This window comes from Notolepis coatsorum (genome assembly GCF_963971535.1).
Source record: "Notolepis coatsorum genome assembly, chromosome: 3".
NCBI lineage: Eukaryota > Metazoa > Chordata > Actinopteri > Aulopiformes > Paralepididae > Notolepis > Notolepis coatsorum.
Window position 1 is genome coordinate 142,996,204 of NC_140167.1, and position 22,924 is coordinate 143,019,127.

At 46.1% G+C, this 22,924-nt stretch overlaps 1 protein-coding gene across 3 annotated transcripts in view; it reads left to right on the forward strand.

Annotated features, from left to right (window-relative positions):
• Nucleotides 1-22,924, forward strand: part of stat4 (signal transducer and activator of transcription 4) — a 194,721-nt gene that overhangs the window by 83,551 nt on the left and 88,246 nt on the right. For all 3 annotated transcript variants that reach the window (XM_084310003.1, XM_084310001.1, XM_084310002.1), the window contains exons 5-6: nt 7,797-7,889; nt 15,173-15,251. In XM_084310003.1, the coding sequence (XP_084166129.1) occupies nt 7,797-7,889; nt 15,173-15,251 (172 nt within the window). The remainder of the gene's footprint in view (nt 1-7,796; nt 7,890-15,172; nt 15,252-22,924) is intronic.

The window sequence follows — 22,924 nt, forward strand, 5'->3', positions numbered from 1 at the left end:
TCACTGTAGAACTTTAGCCGCACGATACACTATACACAAATAGACTATTATTGACTTAATAGAAATATGTCGCACTCGACGGTATAGGGCCAAACTCTGACAATTCAGCTATTAATTCGCACGCGGTCTCAATGCTCTATTCTGGGGCCAAACAGGCCATACTTCACCGCACGTTGTATCGTGGGTGAGGCTTCAACTTATTGGGTAACATACTTCTGTATTCACCTGCGCCGTATTTATATGCACGGTGAACAAACTAGTGCCAACGACATTTCTGTCGCGTATCCCTGGGCAAGGCCGGGCATGTCCAGACATGTCTTGACGGTGACTTTGAACCTGACTCAGGAGGCTGGTCCCTGGCGCCGGTGGACCGCTGTCCAATAGGAGAATGAAATATTATGGTCTGGTACTAGGCTAAAGGGATATTCTGTGTATATGTACAAGGAATATACAAGGGATATCAAACGATATACAAATACTATGCAATATATATCAATCAATAAATATATATATTCGGTTTAATCTGATCCTTTGTAACAATCCCAATAGCATTGATTACAGCACACACACACACACCACACAAGATCAAACGGCATGAACCCTCTCCAACACCTTTGAACTTTGCAGCACATAGTGAGGCCTATATATGCCTGTGTAGCATAGCATTTAGCACAATCCCAATAGCATTGATTACAGCACACACACACACACACACACACCACACAAGATCAAACGGCATGAACCCTCTCCAACACCTTTGAACTTTGCAGCACATAGTGAGGCCTCTATATGCCTGTGTAGCATAGCATTTAGCACAATCCCAATAGCATTGATTACAGCACACACACACACACACACACACACACACACCACACAAGATCAAACGGCATGAACCCTCTCCAACACCTTTGAACTTTGCAGCACATAGTGAGGCCTCTATATGCCTGTGTAGCATAGCATTTAGCACAATCCCAATAGCATTGATTACAGCACACACACACACACACACACACACACACACACACACACACACACACACACCACACAAGATCAAACGGCATGAACCCTCTCCAACACCTTTGAACTTTGCAGCACATAGTGAGGCCTCTATATGCCTGTGTAGCATAGCATTTAGCACAATCCCAATAGCATTGATTACAGCACACACACACACACACACACACACACACACACACACACACACACACACACACCACACAAGATCAAACGGCATGAACCCTCTCCAACACCTTTGAACTTCGCAGCACATGGTGATGCCTCTATATGCCTTATCCAATAATGTAGCTGTAGCATGCAACTATCGATTTGAACATGCATGTAAACACACAATATTCACATTGCATTAGTCAACATGACTTACCCTTCTCCCCTCGACCACCACCGCGTCCCCCGTCGGACTCGTGAGATGAATCAGATCCATAATGCCTCCGACCCAGATCGATATCCTCGTCAGATGACTCCGGAGCTATAATAAATGCATACCGGCGTTGGTTGGCGAACTAACGTTACATATACACGTTTCACACACACACAATCACATATATACGACCTTACCTGGTTCCCAATCGGCGCTCCCATCAGATTCATGGACCGTTGAATCACTGTCCGATGATGCTGAAGAAGAGATGAGCACAGCGGCCACCTTCCTCTTCCTCGAACTACGACAGTGAGAGCCGCTCCCGGTCCCGGGGCGAGACACGTCGCTGGGCCCAGCGACGGTCTCACGGCTCTCTCCGGTCGTCGGTGCTGCTGCTGCTGCAACCGCGGGTCCGGCGACGGTCTCACGTCTCTCCGGTCGTCGGTGCTGCTGCAACCGCGGGTCCGAATGCCAGCTTCGTTTGAACAAACCGATCCGCTGTCGGCCTGTCGCCTCGCTTACCTACACTACGTCTCCTCATACTGATCTAAATGGAACTACTAACTGATCAAACTACTATTACTACTACTGAAATATACTACCTAGACTACACACTAATCCCTCACAATAGTACTACTACTTAGCACGACTAAGTACTTCTAAAGCACAGCTGAAACCTTACAATTATTCTGATACTACCACTATACTGTATAAAACTATAAATATAGACTATAGGCTGATCACAATACAAATATCTCTCTCTCAATCTCTCTCTCTATCGCTCTATCTATCTCTCTCTCTCCCCTACAAAACCTCGTCGATTCTGGGATCCCGCAAACTTTTATACCTGTGGTCACACTGGTCAGGTATGCTGGCCAATCAAATGCCAGATTCATTGTGGGGTGCAATATTCATTCTCTTGTGATACAGTGTTAGAAAATAGGGGGACACTGCCACCTAGTGTAATTTGAGAGGAAATGCAGTTTCCGGTTCAAACTCTCTGCCAAAAGCTCCGCGGTGAAGTTCAGACTGGGAAAATCGAAAAAAGATGTAAACAGAACAAAGACGAGTTACGGCGTCCTCTGCAACTTGAGCATGGCGGGGAATGACGAGTTCCGGCGTTTTCGGCAGTTAAAGTGTTAACTTCGATTTTTTTTTCTGTTCGAAGCTTGTGCCATCGAAATAACGTGTATCCATTCAACTAGCTGCTGTACTGCTATGGTAGCTAGCCTAGCCGCAATGCTATGGCCGATCCCATTCATGTTAGCATGTAAGCTAACAACAAGAGCTTTAGGTTTAGTCTCTCGCTTTTTGAGAGACATAAACTCTCCGCTCTTGGTGGTACATTGTGTTGATGACTCTGCACCCCCCCTTAACACTTTGGGTGCCGGGAACCGTCTTTAGACGTCTTTGCTAGCCATGCTAAAGTTGCCGGAGGACGCGTTACGTCGTCCTTATATCAATATTTCAAAAATCTGCGATCGGATTCATATGTCCCCTCCGCTGGCCTGAGATCCACCAGCAGGACCCACTGATCTCTCTGGCGGTTCAGGAGCGCCATCTGGTGGCCGATCGGCGCAATCGCCAAACAGGATGTGCCATAGAGGTTGTGCTAGACGTCCGTAGTACTTCCGGGCGCTCGCTATAGGTCATGGGACTCTGGCTCCTCACGCTACACAGTGATCGATTGGCAATAACTCGATAAACAACATGATTTGGACGTATATACCATTATACAAGCTGGAGATGGACCGGGTAAAAATGTATCCCATAATGATAAGATTTCTACTCTACGATGATCGCCCAACGGCGCGCGGAGACTGGGGTGAGTTTCAGCGTGTAACGTTACCGTCTTCGATACTAACTGCTATTATCAACATTTGACCCACATTAGATGATTGGTATACCGCTGCCCACGGAATTATAAACGCCCCCTCGCCCATCCGGTCAACATCAGATGACGTGTAGTAACTTCTAGAAGTACGTCTAGTTGGAATCTTTTATATCGCGCTGATTGCCATCAAACTGTATTTCATCATCAATATAATGCATTTGGGGCTATATATCACGTTCTGGAGAAAGCTGCAGAAAGAGATGAAAACATACTTATACATTAGACCATACTTTACGATGAATATGTGAATGAAAAAGTTTAACGTTGCTACACAATGAACAATACATATAGGACTTTGAATGGGCCCTAATAATGGCAATGTAGCAATAGAATTTAAAAAGTTATAGCCCTGCAAAGAAGGGGACTTTCTCCATAGACAAATAGCGCTGGCAATCTATGGTATATCATGAATTTAACCTTAGGCAGCCAAAGTGTTAACAACTGTTTGTATTGAGCCGTATTGTATTGTACCCATTCTGCAATGTTAAATAACGTTTATCCATTCAACTAGCTGCTGTACTGCTATGGTAGCTAGCCTAGCCACAATGCTATGGTCGATCCCATTCACGTTAGCATATAAGCTAACAACAATAAGAGCGTTAGGGTCTCTCGCTTTTTGAGAGACATAAACTCTCCACTCTTGGTGGTACATTGTGTTGATGACTCTGCACCCCCCCTTAACAACTGTTTGTATTGAGCTGTATTGTATTGTACCCATTCTGCAATGTTAAATAATGTTTATCCATTCAACTAGCTGCTGTACTGCTATGGTAGCTAGCCTAGCCGCAATGCTATGGTCGATCCCATTCACGTTAGCATGTAAGCTAACAACAACAGGTTTAGTCTCTCGCTTTTCGATTTTCATTTTTTATTTTTATTTTTTACTTCGATTTGTGTGTGTGTGCGTGAACAATCCACTTTATTTATAGAGCACATTTAAAAACAACAAAGTTTACCAAAGTGCTGTACAAGTCCCACAACATAAGATAAAAAAATAAATAAGATATTTTTATTTTTTTTTTATCGAAGCTTCGAATTAAAATCGAAGCTCGGCCCCGAAGCTTCGATTGCCAAAAAAAGCTTCGAAGGTCAGCCCTACTAGTCACAGACGACAACTCGTCTGCGAACAGGGTTTATAAACAAGGCCGAAGGCTTATGTGTGAACACGACACCCGTGTTTCATGTTTCAAGAAAAAAACACAGAAGGTTGAGAGAGGGTCAATAAGACCTCGGTACAAGCTATACACACGAGCACTTCTTGTAGGCTAACACTCCAGTTGTGGACTCAATGCCATTGTTTACCAATGTAACAGAACACACACAACCCCCTCAGACAACGGTAAAAATGTACCACTATAAGAAGAAACATATTTCTTCAGGATGAGGAAAGAAAAAGCCTTTCGACCAAGTGCTAGCTACAGACCTTGCTAAGCACATATATATGTAGCGACCAGAAGGACTAAAAGTCCTGCTCTCCTAACAACCCCACAACTAGGTGAGAGTTCACACATCGTATCCCCAACATATACAGTGAATAAACACATAGTTTGTAACAAAAAATAGTCCCTCACTCAGGAGGGACCCTTTATTTAATGTGAACAAATCATATGGTTGGGGCGGGGAAGGGAACAGGGGTAAGAGGGGGAAAGTCACTTAGCGGCGCCTGCCGCGAGCAGCGCGGTGCTTGCCCCCACGGGGATCGGGCCCGGAGGGACGGTTCTGGGGTGCCTGGACACGACGATCCCTACCGTCACCTCCGGGCGTGGGTCGGCTGGCTGCGGCGGACGAGGCACCCTCTTCGCTCCTGGCCTTCTTGGCCGAGGGCCCAGCAGCGGTGGCGGTGGCGACGGTTGCGGATCCCTGACGACGTGGCCTCCGTCGAACAGCACCGGCAGCGTCGGGTGGGGGAAAATGGGGCTGGAGCACAGCGCGCTCCTCCTCCATGTCCCTGCATGCAGCTGTTATTTGCTGCATGGCAGACCCGAACAGCCCAGCTTCGGAGAGGGGGGCCGTGAGCAGGGGAAGCCTCTTCTGCTCCGGCACCCTCGCTTGCTCCAGCCAAAGGTGGCGCTGGGACAGAGTGGCTAGGACACGTATCTTCCCGTCGGCGATTCCCTGCAGCTGTATCAGGTGCAGGATGGCTCCAGCCGCCTGGGCGTGTAGGACTTGATGGTGCTCGTCCAACACCGACCCGCCCGTCATCATCCCCGACATGAAGCGCGCCAGCTGCGCGATGTTTGACGTCGCAGCCAGGCTCTGCGTCGCGGCGATGAATGACTGGTCACTCCAGTTGGCCAACTGCCTAGCCGATTTCCCATGGGGAACCGGCTTCCGCAATGGCTCCCACACCACCTCGGGACAAAGGATAGACGCCATCGGGCTATCAAGCCGAGGCACCCCTTCCTTCAATCCCTGGACCAAACCCGCCACCCGCGTGACTGGCACGTAGGCGGGGGTAAGGCCAGCGATGCGGGAGATTACCTGTCCCTGACACACGTAGGCCTCCATTGAGGGAAAAAATGGGCAGACAACGTCCGTCTCCCTCACAGGACGACGTTGCCAGAGATGACCTATCAAGTCATCAGGGACAGGTGCTGGCAGTGGCTGCGGCAACGCTACGCCATTAGCGGCTGCGGCGGCCGCCATGAGGTCCGGGAACAAGGCACGTAATTCCCCATGCGTACCTCCCTCCGCGCAGCCCGCGTCCCTCACGTACGGGAGGCGGCCACTCTGTGTGGCGCCACCATCCGACGAGGTTAATAGTAGGGCATCCCGTCTCCGAGTCGGAGGTTTTAACCCAACACCGGATGACGAGGGACCCCAAGGAGACATATCACACCCTGCCACACCCTGAGGGGGAGAGTGATACGTCTCCACCGGGGCGTCAAACAAGAGCGCTCCCGCTCCCTCCATAAAATCCTCCGTATCCATTGGACAAGGAGACCGAGCAGGAGCACCCTCGTCTGGCTCCGGCGAAGAGCTTGCGTCTCAGATCCTCCGCCCCCAGAGGAGCCGTCGGCCTTTCGGCCGACCGTCCACTAGAGGGGGAACCAGGGCTGGAACTAGGCCATCTCACAGGAGACGGCCTTGGCTCAACAGCCCCCCAGAGAGGCAGACTCTCCACCGGACGCCGCTCAGGTGCGTCTGATTGCCACGACCGTGGAGTCAGAGCAGCCCCACAACGCACGGCGGAGGCGGCAATAGAGAATCGCTGGTGAAGGGTGATGTTGCCAACGCTCTAACCCTCCGATGAAGACATTATAGCTTAGCCTTTTCTCTAAACTTGTGAGAGAGAGAAAAATAAAGAAATAATGTCTAACAGCTCCAATCTTCAAACACTTTACACTAAACTCGAGTAGTGTACACAGACACTCGCCGTGGTGAAAGTAAGGAAGGAGCTGATAGTATGGCCACACCCCTGCTTATGTAGAGGAGCGGATGGGGGTGTGGCCAGGCGAATAGGTGTATAAAGGTGCATGTGGAGATTTTATTCAGTATTATACTGGCGTAAGGATGTGTTCCAGAAGGACGCAGAGCGGTAGCTATACGATCTATAACTAGCTAGTTACTCAGGGGAGCTAATGTGTGAATTCAGTAGTAGTTAACTTGCCATGCAAAGTGAGTGTTAGTGTTAACCAGCGGTTTGTTGTTGTTTTTATTGGTTTTATGTGATACGGATAGTCGGAAGTGGCTAGTGCTACAGACCTTGTTCCTCCTTTTGATTTAGCTGTTTGTTGGTTCAAAGCCCCGTAGGTCAGGGTGAAATGTGTCAGGGTTAGATGTCTTTCTTTCTAACCCCCCCCCCCCCTATTCAGCAAAACATGTCTACATGTGAGGTGTAATCATATAATGACAAATTACACCATTTGTGAATTCAGTAAGCTGTCACAATTGAAGAATTTAAATTAAGGGTTGGAGCTTTTAAAGTTTACAGTATTTAAGTATTTCATTATCTTTCCAAAGTTGTAGCATACTCCTGATGAAGCTGTACGTGAAATGAATAATTTTCAATTTTACTTAAAAATAAATAAAATAAATAAACAAGGAAGCAATTCAGCCTTCTTGTGTGCTTGGATCCTTTATTTAATTGCTAATTTAATGTTTCCTGCTGTTACCTGCACCAAGAGGAAATACGGGCTGGACCACACTGTGCACTGGCCACTAACCTGTGGAATTATAAAAAATACATGTTTTTAGGGATGTCCGATATTATCGTTTATCGGTATCAGTTTAAAAAAAACTTTTTTTTTTATAATTTTTTTTTACATTTATTTAACCTTTATTTACCCAGGCAAGCAAGTAAGAACAAATTCTTATTTTATTTATTGTCAAAAGTATGCATATTGTTGTGGTAATTCCACTACAGGAGATATGTGATTTTAGTTACCTGAAATTATTCAGTTTTTTTGGGGGGGAAACCTGCATATATCGGTATCGGTTGATATCGGTTTAGGAAATTAAGAGTTGGACAATATCGGTATCGGTAAAAAAGCCAATATCGAACATCCCTACATGTTTTAACAGGGTCCACTGGAGAAATCGATACAGAATTTGGTGTCTTTTGAGAGGCAGAAGAACATGGACAACAGAGTTGCAGTAATCAGGAGCAGTGTACAGGTAACTATGGAAACTATGACCTTTACATAAAGGGACAGTTCAGATTTCTCTATCCCTAGTATAACTCCTTCAAGCACTGCAGACACAAGTGGTTTCCTTTCAACGGGTTTATTCAAGGCTTGGTCCTCCAATCCACCGTGAAAACTTAAACAGAAACATATACGTTGCGTCAGGTCAACACAAACAATAATATACACGATATGAAAACAATACATCAGAAAAGCAAAATACAAACAAACATTAATTACCTCGTTGGCTGCATGCTACATAACAAAGGGGTCTTGTTCTTCTGTTCTTGGTAACAGTCTTAGTGGTACACTACACATAGTCGTACACTCTTCGAATCTAGAGAGCCTGTACAACTCGTCTCTGTCCTGCTGCTTGCTCGCAGGTGTTTAATGAGTCCCAGTCTCCCAACATCCCTGCCGCTTGCTCGCAGGTGTCTTAATCAGACCCAAATGTAACAACACAACAGCAGCCTAACGGGACACCACATATGACCAGACGTCAAAATGAATATATTATAAATTGTAGCAAATTAAATAATAAAGAAAATAAGAAATGAAACATAAATACATTCTCAAATATTACACTTACAAACTGAAATAACATAAATGATGAAACCATATAATGGCCACAGTTACACTCCCACCAAATCGCACACACGTGGGATTTCTCTGAACATAATTTGGTTATCTTCTAAATTAAATATTTCTTGTGGTCATTCAGCCGCTAGTTGTGCCCCTCCTGGGGACTTGTACAGAACTTGTAAGTCGCCCTGTATAAAAGCGTCAGCTAACTGACTAAATGTAAATATCATTATTAACATAAATTTTAGGCAAAACATTAAATTAGTCTGCTTCGAGTAGCGTTATAACCTTCTGTACAGGTATCAAGGAACACTTTTAGTTATAGGTTTACCTTTTAAGGTGGTGTCACTCACCAGCAATTTCATTTCTCTCACCCTACCATCTGACCCTGTGTATGGCCCTTAAACATAGACAGGTAAGTAAGAGATCATATATTTTGAGATCCTTCCTTCCTTCTTTAACATGGATCGGACCAACGCAGTCTATGCCAGCGTAAGTGAAGGGTGGAGTTGCTTCCGATCTTGTGGTAAGTCACCCCCTCTTTGTCCTTCAGTACATCTTCTGTACTTTCTACACTTGACACATTCCGAGAATCTCTGTAGGTGATCCAATGATGATCTGTTTTCCTTTGCTTTAGTGTTGCACACAAAAGCCTTGTGGAGTTCAGGATCATCTTCCTTAATTTCTCCCACCTTGAGTTCTCTGACAGGTCGTTTTTTCTTCTTTTTTCTTTTCCCTTTTCTTTTCTTTTCCTTTTCTTTGAATGGTAACGGTATGTCGTAGTGACCATTGTTCTTTTGCGTGATGGTCTCTCTCAACTTCGACAGGCACTTGATATGTTCTTGAGACACAGGATCATGTTCTCCAGTTCTTTCTGAGAAGTCTGGTTCAAGAACTCTTATGTCTGAGGGAGTCATTCCTTTTACTTGGGTTCGGCTCACATAGTGTACTTCAGTTTGAGATTAACAGAACGTGTCACACCTGCTGTTACTCGTCTCAATACTATGCGATGGCTGATTCCGATGGCGTCGCCGTAGTCTACGCAGGGATTCCCATGGCCAACAATACTCCATCCAAGGTCTGTACGCTGTGCATAAGGCTGACTTTCTTCGCCAGACACAACTTCCCTTGGAAGCAGGGCTTGTGAGCAGTCGTACCCAATGAGCAGACCTACTTTACAGTCCTGCATAGGTGCAATCTTTCCTTGGAGGTGCTCTAGATGGGACCACGCTTTTGCAGTTCCATCTGTTGGTATGTGTGTTCTGTTGGCTGGAATGAAATCCCGAGTATAGACTGGTGGTAACAATATCTTCTTACCAGAGTAAAAGCCACGGATTTGTAAGTTGTCTATTCTTTCAGAGCTTACTACCGTGGTTCTTGAGGTCATAGTAGAGAGCTTGAGTTTGACTTTCACTTTGGTTGCTTCCAAAGTTTCTGCTAACTCCGTTAGAACAAAGGTTGTGTCGCTTTGAGAATCCAACAGAGCGTATACCAGTACTTCTTGTGTTGGTTGATCTGTGGATGAAAGCCAGACAGGAATTATTGCAGTCGTTTGTGTGTTAGCTTCATGAAGTATTACTCTATGTGAAGTAGAGTTTGTGGTTGTTTCTTTGCATTGTGTCGATTGAGGTCTTTCTTTGTACCATTGTTGACTTGTACTTGGCTTGTCTTCATTTAGCTTGGCTTGTGGTGGTCTTTGTCCTTCTTTGGCTCGCTCTTCATGCAGACATGTAGGATGTTGCTTGTGGCACACGTCGCACACATTCCTACTGTTGCAGCTCTTTGAGTAGTGACCAGACTTGAGACAACCAAAGCATAGCTTTTCAGCTTGAACAAATTTGATTCTGTCTGTAACAGGTATCTCCATGAACTTCCTGCATTTATGCAAAGTATGCCCGTACTTCTCACAGAAAATGCATGTTATAACAGTATTTTCATTGGAACCTGTGGTTAGTGTCTTTGCTCCAAAGCTTTGATATCTTGGGCATTTTGGTTTTTCAGTCTCACCTTGTTTCAGTGACTGTAGTGATGTAACAGGGTTGCAGGCAATTTTTGCTTCTCTTGTCAGAAACTTTACAAATTGGCTGAAGGAGGGGAATTGGTTACGCTCTTCTTCTTCTTGGATAACCATCCTGTTCCATCTCGCTGTTAGCCAATCAGGCAGCTTTAAAAGAATTTTCCTGTTTTCATTACAGTCATTTAAAATGTCCAATGCCTTGATGTTGACCATGGCAGCCTCACAACTCCTGAGAAAGTCTGCAAACTCTCTGAGCTCAAAGCTGTCCTTAGATCCCATCTTGGGCCATGCTTGGAGCTTGTCTCTGTATGCTTTTGCTATTGTAAATGGATTACCATATCTCTCCTCCAAAGTCTTCCATGCTGCAACATAGGCAGATTTGGTTCCGAGTAAGAAATAGCCATCAAGTGCTTTCTTAGCTTGTCCACTTACATACCTACGGAGGTAGTATATCTTCTCCTTATCTTCAATGCTCTTCTGATCAATCAGTATTTCAAAGGAAAGTTTCCAGTCATTGTATTTCAATGGGTCCCCACTGAATGATGAAGGTTCAGGAATTGGAATTATGTTGGCACTTAAAGCACCTGCCAGCATCTTAACAAGCTCTGCTGTACTGTCATTTGAGGAGGTGGTCACAACTTGTGGTACGGGAGACGTATACAGGGACAGAGGACTTGTGGGAGCAGGCACTTTGTTGTCTGCTACCCTCTCATGTTCTAGTACGTCTTTCCGCTCTTCTTCTGTGGCCTCCACTTGATCGTACACAAGGATTCTTGCTCGTGCTGCATTAAGACCTTTCACTGCCTCCAAATGCTGTATCTTTCTCCGCTTTTCCTCCAGAGTCCTTTGTATAGCTCCATGTTCTTCTTCCAGTTGAGCTTTAATTTTAGCTTCCTCTTCCTCTTGTTCTAAACGACGCTCTAAACGACGCTTTATGCCTGCTGCCTCTTGCTCAGCTATCTTCTTTTTAGCTTCTGCTTCTAGGCACTGCATTTCCAATTGTTCTTTTTCTTGTTCTTTTAACACTTCCAGAACAGCTTGGCTTGCAGCAGCATCAGCGACAGCATCTCGTCGCTTTACAGAAGAACTGCTTGAATGCACTGAGGTGCCTTTTCTGGAAGAAGTGGCAGAACCAGATTTATAAGCACTTTTCCTGGAAGAAGTGGCAGAACCAGATTTATAGGTGCTTGAGTCAAAGAGAGAGCCTGCTTCTGGCCACTCTTTCTCTCCTTCTTCTAACACACTTCCCCCCAGTCTAAATGTGGCTCTGGACACAATTATCTCAGAAATCCCTGCACACAGATCCACTCTTAGACGCGTGTCCTGGTCTGGAGTTGAGATGTCACGTAGTTCATCATAAATATGCTGCACATCATTAGAAAGACCTGTGACATCTGTAATGATATCAGTAAGCAGCTCATTAGACAAATGTTCTGTTGATTGTGATAACGGACCTTTAGAAGATTTAACTTGTGTCCTCCATTTATTGTAAATGTAATTAAATCTTTGTTGAAGCGCTTTGATCTTATCCTCCTGCATTGCTTTACCCTTCTCTGTTAGAGTTCTGGTTCTTTGAGATCGTTTTGGTACCTCTTGCTGGGCTTCAGCACCTTCTTCCTGACCTTCTTCAGGTCGGTCTTGGGAATTTGCACTATCCCTAACACTGTCCCCTACTTCAATTGCAGGCCTAATTGGCTCTGTCATTGTAAATCACTACTTTAAATTGACCAAAATTTGTAAAGAAAAAATAGTAAATACACCTTTAAACCTTTAGCCTGTTTTGTACTAAAATTTGAATTAAATGCAGTACTCTCCGAGCAAATCAAATTGCTTAATTCAATTGGCTTTCAAAATAACCTCCACATATATATTAAGCACTTCAGAACGCTTAGGAACATAAATATTAGATGCCAATAATAGCCTTCACCTATAAATTATACGTGCTTTTTATAGGTTACAATTTCCAAAACACACTTTAAATTAGAAATGGGTGTTCAATCAGAAAACATATTTATACTTTAACGTTGACACCTTAATGTGTGTACAAATGGTTAGCTTCAGTTAAATTATATAGGCAAATAAGTCAAAACGTTTTTGCACGCACACCACAGTAATTAGAATTCGCAGTCAAATATATTATAGAAACGTTTACAAAGCACTCTTCTTGACCTGACCACTCTTAACTTATAATGTCCAAGTCCTTTATGGCTTTATCTTGAAACGCTGCTCATTATACTGTGTGCATCTTCTTACTTCTTGTGTTTATGCGTGTAGTGCGTATTGTTTGTGACTCATCTGTCCTTTAATGTCGGCGCGCCGGCAGCGCAGCAAACAATTGTCGGGGAAGGTCCGCTGGACGCCGGCCTTAAACTTGGACTTGCTTCATCGCCCACTTGCATCGATGAACAGTCGAGTTTTCACTGTAACTCCTTCAAGCACTGCAGACACAAGTGGTTTCCTTTCAACGGGTTTATTCAAGGCTTGGTCCTCCAATCCACCGTGAAAACTTAAACAGAAACATATACGTTGCGTCAGGTCAACACAAACAATAATATACACGATATGAAAACAATACATCAGAAAAGCAAAATACAAACAAACATTAATTACCTCGTTGGCTGCATGCTACATAACAAAGGGGTCTTGTTCTTCTGTTCTTGGTAACAGTCTTAGTGGTACACTACACATAGTCGTACACTCTTCGAATCTAGAGAGCCTGTACAACTCGTCTCTGTCCTGCTGCTTGCTCGCAGGTGTTTAATGAGTCCCAGTCTCCCAACATCCCTGCCGCTTGCTCGCAGGTGTCTTAATCAGACCCAAATGTAACAACACAACAGCAGCCTAACGGGACACCACATATGACCAGACGTCAAAATGAATATATTATAAATTGTAGCAAATTAAATAATAAAGAAAATAAGAAATGAAACATAAATACATTCTCAAATATTACACTTACAAACTGAAATAACATAAATGATGAAACCATATAATGGCCACAGTTACACCTAGTGTTGTTCACTACTTACCAGTGATGTTGATCAGTAGAGTTCTTTCTCAGGACAATCCATGCTGTTCTTCATACTGGATACCTGCAGCTCTGGCTAGTTAGCCACAAACTAATACAAAGTCAATGGGGCCAAGCTCCTGTCTGTACAAGCTGACTGTATATGCAACTGAATCCTACTCTACACAGTGTATACAAAGTACATTTCAGTTACATTCAGTCAGCTTGTACAGACATGAGCTGGGCCCCATTGACTTTGCATTAGTTTGTGGCATGGACTGTGGACAATTCTGAACGTATCCTTTAACTATGGCCCATATCAGAGGTTTCCCAACCGTTTTGGCCCATGACCCCAAATAATAAACTAGTATTGACATTTTGTTACTTACACCATTGGTGAAAGAATATTCTGGACCAGGACCTGATCTTTATAGCCATTTCTCCATATTCACAAAACCTCTAAAAGTGCTAGACTCAGTTTCTCAGTCTGTTAGGGGGCTTTCTCACTCACCATTCGGGGTCGAATCAGAGCCGGATCGCACCCAAAAAGGGTGTGTCCGTCCTACTGAGAACGCTCCCCCCCGTCCCCCGGGACGCTGATTCGCTCCAAACCTGGACCGCTGAAATAGGTGGTCTCGGGTGCGCGCCAGTGGGAGCGGGGGGCGTGGTGTACGAGCTTGTATCAAAACACGGGAGAGGCTTCTGTATCAACTTGCTGACACACACAACGTCGTTACTGTAATGCTTTCATGCTTGCTTGAATTTTGGGCAGATAAAAACATACAGCAACAACTGGACAATACCCACAAAAACTATATTTATGGAAAAATTGGCGAGTTCAGACCTCAACCAAACAAGCATGTGGAGCCTCACAGCTCAGTGGATGAAAACATGAAGCCACGTTACAAAGCACAATACTTCCCTGGCTTGCATTAGGCCTGGCAATTCTTTTTGCATTGCTATGTCTACTATACATTGGTTTCTTGTTCGAATGCATTTATTTCTATTAGACCAGTGGTGCCCAACCAGTCGGCCGTGATCGACCGGTAGATCAATGACATGCAATATAATTGCCGTGAGCAATGGGTTAATGTTAGCTGCTAACTAGTAATAAATAGGCTAAGCTAACTAGCGTTAGCCGTTAGCGTTAGCGTTAACCCTGGAAAACGCTCAAAGCGGACTCCACGACACCAGTTCCATTCGTGAGAAAAGGGGTGGGTTATATTGACAAGGCTTGACAACAGAGGTTCAAATATAACTTCATATTTATTGGTTATTTGTTTCTTATATCAGCATCCAGTTTCCACCACCGTGTGTTAAACTCTTCCTGTGTTGACGTTAGAGCGTGACATCATCGCCTACGGCAAGCTTACATGCTCAAAACGCAAATCGTAAACAAAACCTGGTGCGCTCCAAGACTGCAGTGTGTGTACACAAACTAGAGGGGGGAGAGGGAGGGGGGAAGTTCGCACCCAAGGACGGAACGAGGACGGAACGGAGCTGATTCGACCCCGAATGGCAGTAAGAAAGCCCCCTTATTTAGTGTTCCTGATCATTGACCCAAGATCAGCACTCCATTCAATTGAGTTCAGAAACGTGATACTATTTTGCCTCTTAACTTCTAACTTTACCATTATAAAAGCATTGACTTCACCTTGTCTATGTCTAGATGATGGACCAGGCTGTGAAGTACATGGAGGACATGCAAGACGATTTTGATTTCCGCTTCAAGACCCTCCAGGCCCGGGGTGAGCTTTGCTACTGTTATATTTCATTTATGGCTTTGCGCTCTGCCTACTGGAACTATCCCTTTAATCATATACTATCATGAAAACGTTCACCCACGTGTACGCACCCACCTGCCTGACCACGCCCACATCCGCTCACATATAAGCGGGGTCATGGCCATACTACCAGCTCCTTCCCTACTTTCACCACGTGAAGTCTGTGTATAGCACCGCTTCAAATTTAGTGCTTAAAGTAGTTAGTTAGTTATAGGAGCTGTGTTGGCGTTGTCTTTTGTTTCTCCCTCTCTCACTAATTTACAGGAGAAAGAAAGGATAATGTCGTCACCACCGGAGAGTCTAGAGGATTATTCTGACCAGGGGCGGAGCTAGGGGGTGGCTACCTGGGCTCAAGCCCCGGATGTATTCTGAAAAGCCCCGAATCTATTTAAAAAAATAAATAAAAAAAAATAAAAATAAAAAACAGATTTTTTTTTTTTTTATATAATTCATCATTGTTACATGAAAATATGTTTGCACCACATTTAGCAGAAGCTAATTTCCATCTGTGGTCTATCCAGCTGCTAACTGTATTTGAGTGAGTTAAGTCTTGGTGTTATGGTAGACTCAGACCTAAGCTTTAAATCATAATCAACAAGTTGACAAAAACTTAATTCTTCCACCTTAGAAACATAGCTAAAGTACGGCCATTTATAAATCAAAAGGACGCTGAAAACCAGATCCATGCCTTTATCTCAAGCCAACTCGACTACTGTAATGCACTCCTTACCGGCCTCCCGAAAAAATACGATGATAACTATTTTATTGCAATGCACTATTGCATTATTTTATTCTATTTTACTAACAATTTTATTGCACTGCACTATTTTACTTTGTATCAGTGAATCATAGACGCCTGGCCATAAGAGCATTCGGAGCATCTCTGCTCTCCCACTATTGAACTTGGGGGAGCAAAGGTATGATCTTGCTCCACCACTTTTTGATTATATGAAAAATATGATATATCCCCCCCCAATATATAAATCTAACCATAACTACGTTATGGTTAACTGAGTTTTATAGTGAAAAGAGCAGCTTTATTGGTCAAGATTGAAGGCTCTATATTGCAGGAAATTGCACATACAGGTTCATTAAATTCAAAAAAATCTGTCGTGGAGGGAGTGCCTGACCCCCTACAAACCACCCCTTGCCTGCCAAAAAAAAATTAAAAAAAAAATTAAAAAAAAAGAATTAAAATTAAAAAAAATAAAATAAAAAAAAAAAAAAAAAAGGGGGGGGGGGGGCCATCTGGGCTAAGCCCCGGATCTCCTACAATCCTAAATCCGCCCCTGATTCTGACCTCCACCGGCGTTTCACATTTGGGGAGTGCGCTGGATACTATTGCCGCGAGTGGCGTCGGCTGGTTCGACGGCCTCTGGTGGGTGGTGTCTTGCGGCGCGGGCCTCAGGTGTGTCAGTTGTGCGGGGTCGGCTGCGCAGGCTTGCGGCCCTGCAGAACGATAGGTTATGTATATAACCTAGTTATATTAGTATTGGCCGAGCGTCCCGCTCTAGCCCTATTGAGATACCCCTTATCTCCTAGTACAGGGGTTCCCAAACTTTTCAGGCCGGGGCCCAGAAAATAAGGCGTCAGAGAGCAATGCACATCGTCTGGCTTTTTTTTTTTTTTTTTTTGCCAGGCGACCAATTTTTTAAGCCAAATATCACTTCAATCCTATTAAGTTAGTTCAAGTTAGTTATTCATTTATATGTGCTATTTATGAGAGGGCTAACTTGTTGCAAAATAATAATGATAATAATAATAGCCTCATTAAAATACTATTGTTGCTTCGGTTGTTTTCAGCGTTTTATGTGCATAATCTGTTATTTAGTTTGAAATGTTCGTTGAAATAAGTAGATTTTTCGTTTTTGTTTATTTATTAAGTTAATATAAAACCATATAGTCACATTTTAGAATACAATAGAATAGAATTTTAGAATACAACTAGAAACACTGTCCTGGCCTGCTTCTAAGTTCAGTGGCCTGACAAAAAAAAAAAAAAAAATTATATATATATTTTTTTTTTAAATCATCTCGCGGCCCATCCGTGGCTGCTCGCGGCCCACCTTTGGGTCGCGACCCCGACTTTGGGAACCACTGTCCTAGTACCTACTGTACTCCAATACGAACAACTTAATGCACCCACATCTGATGGGGCCCCGCCCCTATGGAGGCGTAGCCTATATAACCATGACTATGGTCACCAACACACTCTTCCTCGCCAAATCTTGTTCCAGCAAAAGATCCCTCAAAAGGGAACTCAGGGCCGCGTAGAGCGGGACGCTCGGCCAATACTAATATAACTAGGTTATATACATAACCTATCGTTATATATCGTATATGGCCATCGCGTCCCGCTCTAGCCCTATTGAGATATGGGGTAGAGCGGACGCGAGACCCGACAGATGTATCCCCTGAGGACCCGTAAGCCCACATCAAGGGGTGCGGGGAGCCCCGTCACCCCATCCTTCCTAATGAAGGGGGGCGCAGTCAACTCCACCTGAATGCGAACAAGGGAGAACTAGAACCCCTTGAACACACCGCACAGGCGGAACCACGTGTGACTTAACACACTGTGGCCCATACCCACACACTCCTGCTACCCTACCAAAGGACGGGAAGCAGGGAAGGCCACAGACCCCAGAACCGCCTGGGAGACAGAACCCCCGGTCATGTCCATGAGGTAAAACCTTACAAAGGGGCCCAGGGAGGACCATGAAGCTGCAGCACAGATGTCCTCCACCGAGGCCCCACCCAGGAGAGCGGCAGAGGCAGCCACCCCACGAGTGGAGTGCGCCCTGATGCCCCCAGGGGGATCCTGCCCAGCCAACGTGTAGCAGAGGGTAATGCCCTCGCACAACCAATGGGACAGGCGCTGTTTCGACAGTGCCTTACCAGCACTAGACCCACCGTAACAGACAAAAAGCTGATCGGAAACCCTGAAGTAAATTCCCAAAGCACAGACTGGACATGACAGGTGAAGGGCCGCATCCAACTCACTGGCGTGAGGAGGAGGATGAAACGCCTGAACCACAATATCCCGGGAGCGGAAGGAACTCCGGATATTTTTAGGCACGAAAGCAGGATTAGGTCGCAATCGGCTTGAAAAGACAGGCACTCTGGACCTACCGAGAGAGCACAAAGCTCACCTACGCGTTTAGCGGAAGTGACAGCCAGTAGGAACGCGGTCTTGAAAGATAGCTGTCCCAACGGCGCCTGCTCGAGCGGCTCAAACGGGGCCAAGGACAACCGACGAGGACCAATTGAAGATCCCAAGTTGGAGCCAAGGAGCGTTGCACCGGCTTAACGCGTCGAGCGCCAAGCAGGAAACGCTTCACAAGAGGGTGGCTGAACAAAACAGTCCCCTCAATACCCTCATGATAGGAGGATATAGCTGCCGCATATACCCTCACCATCGAAGCCGACAGTCTACCAAGAAGAGACTGGAGATAACTCAGGACAGCACCCAGAGGGCAGGAGACTGGGTCCCAGCCCTCCCCCTTACACCACTCTTGGAACGCACGCCATCTGCCCGCGTAAACCGCGACAGTGGAGGGAGCATGCGCATTCCGGATGGTATCAACCACAGAAGGGTCCATCCTCTCCAGACTCACCCTCCCACCAGCCACACGACAGGCATTGGCCCAACACCGGAGCCTGGAACAGTAATCCGTCGCGCTGTGAGAGGGCCGTCGCTGACCACGGAATGACCCAAGGAGGAGCGACCAGAAGCTGGATCAAGACCGGGAACCACACTGCCGAGCCCCGGCGCGACCAGGATCACCGTCCTGCGCTCCCTCTGTATCCGCTCCAACAGCTGACTCAACAGCTGTACAGGAGGAAAGGCGTACAGAAGACCGGGCGGCCATGGAAAGGTCGAGAAGGCATCCACCCCCAAGGGGGGACGATCCGCTCGACTGAGCGAGAACCACAAGGGGCACTTGTGAGAGCGTCGGCATGCAAACAGATCTACCGAGGCCTCCCTGAACCGATCCCAGATCTGTCTGACTGTACCAGGAATGTGGAGCGCCCGCAGACTGCGCAGCCTGCGGGATGCCCATAGCAACAGTTCGACCGCCGCCCGGAGCAGGTGGATGGAACGAGTCCCACCCTGCCTGTTGATATACGCCGCCGCCGTCATACTGTCCGTCCTGACCAAAACGTGTTCGCCTACCACCAGGTGGTCGAACCGTTTGAGGACCAGGAGGACCGCCTTCAACTCCAACACATTGATATGCAGGGCAGCCGGGCCAGCATGACCTGTCCAGCTGCCCCCCACTGCATGGGTCCGACACGTCCCTCCCCAACCCGTGAGAGAGGAGTCGGTGAAGACCGTGACGTGTGAGCCCCTGCTGCCTATGGGGACCCCAATGGTGAGAATACCCGGCCTCCTCCAGTGGGCGAGATCCCCCCATATCGACAAAGGAACCGTCAACCGTTTCCATTTGTCCCTCACCGGATCTATTCTCATCAATGTCAAGCCCAAGTACTCCACCTGTTGACTGGGAAGAGGGGTACTCTTCTTCCAATTCACAGCAAAACCCAGGCTGGTGAGGAATTCCACCACCAGCCGAGTATGAGACCTGGCAACCTCCTCCGAACGACTGAGGACTAGAATGTCATCGAGATAGAATAGAATTCGTAACCCCCGACGATGTAAGGGCCCCAGAGCAGTCGCCACGCACTTGGTGAATGTGCGGGGAGCCAGAGAATAACCGAACGGCATCCTCTGGTACTCGTACGCTACGCCCTGAAACAGGAACCGTAGGAATTTCCTGTGAGGAGGGAAAATGGGGATGTGAAAATACGCATCCTTCAGGTCTATGGAGGTGAACCAGTCTCCCCTCCTGACAGCAAGCAGAAGGAGTTTGACGGTCAACATTCTGAATGGTTTCGCTACAATCAACCGATTGAACGCGGACAGATCCAGTATAGGTCTGACCCCCCCTGTTTTCTTGGGTACCAGAAAATAACGGGAGTAGACGCCTGACATTGCGTCCTCTCTCGGGACCACAACGACGGCCGGCTTCGCCAACAGAGATTGGATCTCGTCGGCCAGGGCTGTCACTGCGTCTGACCCTAACAATAGGGTCGGCACCAAACCTGAGAACGGAGGATGGGGTTGTGCGAACTGCAAAACAAGCCCCCCCTCCAATGTTCTCTCCATCCACCGATTCAGACGGCATTCCTGTCGCCATATGTGAACTAGGGCTGTCTTAAATGCTTCGAACGTTCGATTCGATGGCACAAGCTTCGAACATTAAAAAAAAAATCGAAGTAAAAAAAAATCAAAAAAAAAATTCATTTTTTTTTTTTTTTTACTTCGATTTGTGTGTGTGTGTAGGTGTGTGTGTGTGTGTGTGTGTGTGTGTGTGTGTGTGTGTGTGTGAACTACCCATCCCAGTTAGGACAGCCGAATCCCGTCCAATCTTTCGCCGTCGACTAAAGACTCACTTCTTCAACCATTATCTGACATGATAAAAAAAAATAAAAAATCTAACCGTGACTAACCTTACTGTCATGCACTTGTCCTAATAAACTAACCTACATTGTAACACGCAACACTTTGATGAACATTGTTACTCAGCTGATAGAGTTGTACCCTTCTTGCTGTCTTGTCGTACAGAACTTGTAAGTCGCTTTGGATAAAAGCGTCAGCTAAATGACTAAATGTAAGTGTGTGTGTGTGTGTGTGTGTGTGTGTGTGTGTGTGTGTGTAGGTGTGTGTGTGTGTGTGTGTGTGTGCGCGCACCTTGTAGAATTCCACACATAAGAAAGAAAGATACTGGGATGAATAAACAAAATAGGAAATAAAATGTAGAAATGCATGCAATACATAAATAAATATGAATCTCCATATATGAAATATAACATTTAGATAAGGTGCTACTGAGATGTTTTGGTGAGTTCTTTGTTTTTTTGTGGAAGTTGCCCTTCTTAAAAATGCATGAACATTCACTGATAATTGGTCTGTAGTGGAGTCTACAAGGTCTACATTGCCGGACCATGTAGAATCCGGACCTTCTAGACTGACATAATTCTGTGCATAGTTTAGTCTACACAGGCCATATTTCAAATAATCAAAATCTTACTTCATTCATCTTAAACATTCTTGATTTGGGGGATTGGTAGTTCCCATGAAATCTGAAGTTGTTCAAACGACAACAGCGATCCACCTTGAATTAAATCACACAGCCGAGTGAAACCTTGTTGGATGCGTCAGTCACGAAAGGGGCTACTTAATTAATTAATCCAACCCACTTTATTTATAGAGCATATTTAAAAACAACAACGTTTACGAAAGTGCTGTACAAGTCCCACAACATAAGATAAAAAAAAAAAAAAAAAAAAAAAAGGGAAACATAAAAAAGAATTCGAAGCTTCGAATTAAAATCGAAGCTCGGCCCCGAAGCTTCGATTGCCAAAAAAAGCTTCGAAGGTCAGCCCTAATGTGAACATAATCCCACAGCGCACCCGCCGTCAACTGACGCTGGGCCGCAAGGAACAGTAGATAGTTGGCCTGGTCCCTCCCGCTGTGCGACGCACCCAAGGGGGGACCCCGACAGAAAGGGCCGGTTTGATACGGGAGAAGCTGTCATCAAACTTGTTGACACACACCCCCCCCCTGAACACCCCTCTAGCGCATGCTGAGGAGTTGTTCCGCAGCTAGACACGCAAGGCATGAGGACCCCATGGGCTCCTACACGCCGAAGCCCTGCAGTGATATTGCTACCACTCAAATCACGCTCGCCTCTCCTTTGCAGACCACTGCCGGTTTGACGGGAGTGGGAGGCAACAGCGCGATACCCCGCCTGGCGAAGGCGAAGCCGGGGTAACCCCTGCTGAGCATTCAACAGAAGAGGCAACGAGTCCCCCAGCTGACCACTGTAGCTAGTGGCAGCTGTAACACCAGGTTCCTCCCACTCACAACCTGTGACGTAGGAACCACGCGACGGAACATTCTCACGGACAGACCCAGGCTCAGCCATCAACTGGGTGTCAGCCCCTGTCCCCATGAGAAGTGAAGTATGGGGCCGCATACGCTTCAATGAAGGTTCGCGGCCCGCAGCCAAAGGAGAACGATCAGAGCCCCGCTTCCGTGAGTAACAGAGAGAGGATTGAACAGGGAGCGGGCTGCTCGCGGCAAAATGACGACGGCTTGTTTTACCAAACTCGAATTCACCCAAAATGGCCGATCCCTCGGCCGCCAAGGCTGTCGGCCTCGCAGTACCCTGTTGACTCTCCAACCAGGGCACCACTGGCGGGGGAAACATGGCCGCCTGTCGAGGATCTCGCCACAGTCGTTGACAAGACCGTGCTCCCACCTCTGGCTGCACAGCGTGAGGCGGTGTAGGACCCAGATCAACAACCGCCTGCGCCTCCACAGAACGCCCAAAAAGATTATCTGTGGAAAAAGGAGTCGTGAGGAGAGAAAACCTATCCTCTTCCCCAAGAGGAGATTGCTCCAACCAAACATGCCTAACAATCAAAGTTGATGGCATCCTAATCCTCCCCGCAGTTATAGCTTGCGACTGAGTCAAGATCTCCATAACACCACAAACATGAACCATGTTTACAATGCCGGCCGGACCCAAAGTCCTACTACCCGACGCCATTGCGGATAGAAAAGTAGCCAG